The 2,568-nt window shown below is 37.4% G+C and overlaps 1 protein-coding gene across 2 annotated transcripts in view; it reads left to right on the top strand.

Moving 5' to 3' along the window:
• The window catches only part of LOC119581615 (protein wntless-like), a gene marked incomplete in the record, with an annotated part of 25,965 nt that overhangs the window by 10,011 nt on the left and 13,386 nt on the right, over positions 1–2,568 (top strand). For both annotated transcript variants that reach the window (XM_037929733.1, XM_037929732.1), the window contains 4 exon segments: positions 148–326; positions 1,196–1,301; positions 1,483–1,778; positions 2,322–2,499. In XM_037929733.1, coding sequence (XP_037785661.1) covers positions 148–326; positions 1,196–1,301; positions 1,483–1,778; positions 2,322–2,499 — 759 coding nt within the window.

Below are 2,568 nucleotides of genomic sequence, written 5' to 3'. Positions count from 1 at the left end.
CTTCCACCATCATCCTTATAGGATTATTAATTGTGTGAATGAATACAAGAATAATAACATCAGATACAGATTTTTTAAACTACTTTTACATTTGGTAAAGTGTACGATTAGTATGTAATGTAATACTGTCTTCTCCCTCCCCTTCAGCACCTGCACCATCCTCTGTGATGTCCATGTTAGGCACAAAATGCATTGACAAGAACTACAAGAACAGTCAGTGGTACTGGAGCCGGGGGAAGCAACCGTGCAGGAGCATCGGTGACTTCGACAGCCCCATCGTTGAGGAGCAGAAGATTAGTGCCAATGACATTGTCTTCAGCTTCCAGGTAGGTCGATTGCCTTTGTTAGTGTAGGATACTTAAGGACTACAGAAGACTACTATAGGCTTTGAAGGAGTCCATATACTCTCATTCAATATGAAGAAGAGAGGTCGAGTTGTCTGCTAGGAATTTTGATACTCCTTTTAACTTTTAGGAAGAATGATGGATTGGTTTTGCTAGTCTGTTGGTGGCTGTTATGATGTAGTCTATGTTAGCAAAAGTATAGTTCATGTATAATCAAATTTGGAATATTCTTAGTAAGCCAAGGCTGTTTCTTGACTTCTGTAGATACATGATTTCCAATCGTTGCAAAAGTCTGAGCTTATTTGCTTTTGATTTGACCTATTATTCTTGTTGTCATACAAGGTTATCACTTTTTGAGAAAAATAAAAAAGGACAGGCATTGCCCATGTTGAAAGGGGTAAAAAAAAAAAAGAGATATTTCACAATGCAGGAAATGTAATTGACACCTTTCAGTGATACTCATTTCGATTCAAGCCATAATATCAAAACATAAACTCCAATTTTTTGTTGTTTTTGTTTTTTGAGTGATTAGAAGGCTTTCACCTCCACTGTTTTATCTTATTTGAAAGTAAACATGTACATGTATACTCTATATAATGTTAGGAAGACAAAGTTAATAGACTAATTGTCTTTTAAAAACAAATGTAATTGAAAGAGAACATGTAATAGAAGACTCCCTATGGCTTTGGGGATTTAGAATATATATTCTTCCTGGAATTTATCAAGATATATTCAGTTAACTACAGACTGATAGGAAGTGAGGGTAGCATTATGGAAATAAGTAGTACTGAATTGTTAATGAAATGTTTGAAGAGGTCTCTTGTGTCCTATAACAAGTACTGTGTTTGCAGATTCCTATTCCTAAGGATGGCTACCCCCTGGACTATTCACGTTGGCAACAGAACCTAATTGCAATGCTGCATCTGGATATACTCTATGACGATGAGGATGAAGTGGGTAAGTGCTGTCCTCGTTTCCAGCTCCTAATTTACTTGGAATATTTTTTCAATTGTTTATTTAGTGTGTGTTAAGTGTTTCATATTTATTGCTTGCCAAATCCAGTAGGTAAGATTCAATGAAAGTCATATTGTGGTCAGAAATGGAAAAAAAAATTAATATCTCCGTTTTGCCTTGACAGCACCAGATGCCGTGATGACCCTAGATGCTCGCTTGGGCTATAGCAATCGAGGTGATCCAGAGGGGAAATGGACAGAATATGCCTCGTCAGTTGAGCAACGGCATTTAGACTGCTCTATTGAACAGAAAAAGACAGGTTATATGTATAATTGCTCTCATGTGCCACTCTTTGAACTAGGATCTCTGCACCATGACTTCTATCTCTTGAATGTCCGACTGCCAGTGAACATGGCAGATACATCCGAAGAAACTGGTATGAACACAAAACTCGGCCACATCCATGACATGTGGGTTGCGGTAAGTTCAGAGGACAAACCCCCATCAGTAGTGGTGCAGGCTTGTGATAACAATAGCTTTGTGTTATACATTCACTAATATTGATACTTTGTTGAATGAAATCTCAGATTGGATATCTGTGAAATTCATTTAAGCATTCCTTGATTTTTAGAAAAAGATATTTACAGTTTGGAATATGTTTATTCTTCAGCTGTAGTTGTTACAGTGGTACAGACTATAAGAATATGATAGATGATATATATCATTTGATGCAGGCATACATCTATTGGATAACTATTATGGAATATTTTTTAATAGCATATATTGTGAGTTGAAACAAATAAAACAAGGTGGATTATCTTCTCCAGCCACATACATTATGAAAAATAATCAGTTTCAGAATGAAAAGGAAAATTAGGACATGGTCCCAAGCACACTGGATGAGGATTCCACAAGCAAAGATTGTAATAGTTTGACAAAGCAAGAAACAAATATACATTTGTCTTTTAAAGAGGTTCCTGTATTTTTGAAATTTGATAATTAGACATTATTTGTTTCTTTCAGTTCATCCACCAAAATGGAGGGTTCACCAAAGTGTGGGTGTCCCTCAAGACGATCTTCTTCCCAATTATTGTGGCCATCATGGTCTGGTTCTGGCGTCGCATCTCGCAGCTGTCCCGTCCCCCAGCACTCTTAGAGTACATGCTGATGGTGCTCGGTGCTGCTCTCACGCTACTGAATTGTAAGTCTGTCTCTAATCTGTGCTAAGGAGAAAGCTGTTAAGTGTTAGGAGCAGGTAGGGGTTGGGAAA

The sequence above is a fragment of the Penaeus monodon genome, chromosome 15 (assembly GCF_015228065.2).
Source record: "Penaeus monodon isolate SGIC_2016 chromosome 15, NSTDA_Pmon_1, whole genome shotgun sequence".
In the NCBI taxonomy this organism is placed as follows: Eukaryota; Metazoa; Arthropoda; class Malacostraca; order Decapoda; family Penaeidae; genus Penaeus; species Penaeus monodon.
This window is presented reverse-complemented; position numbering and strand designations above follow the sequence as displayed.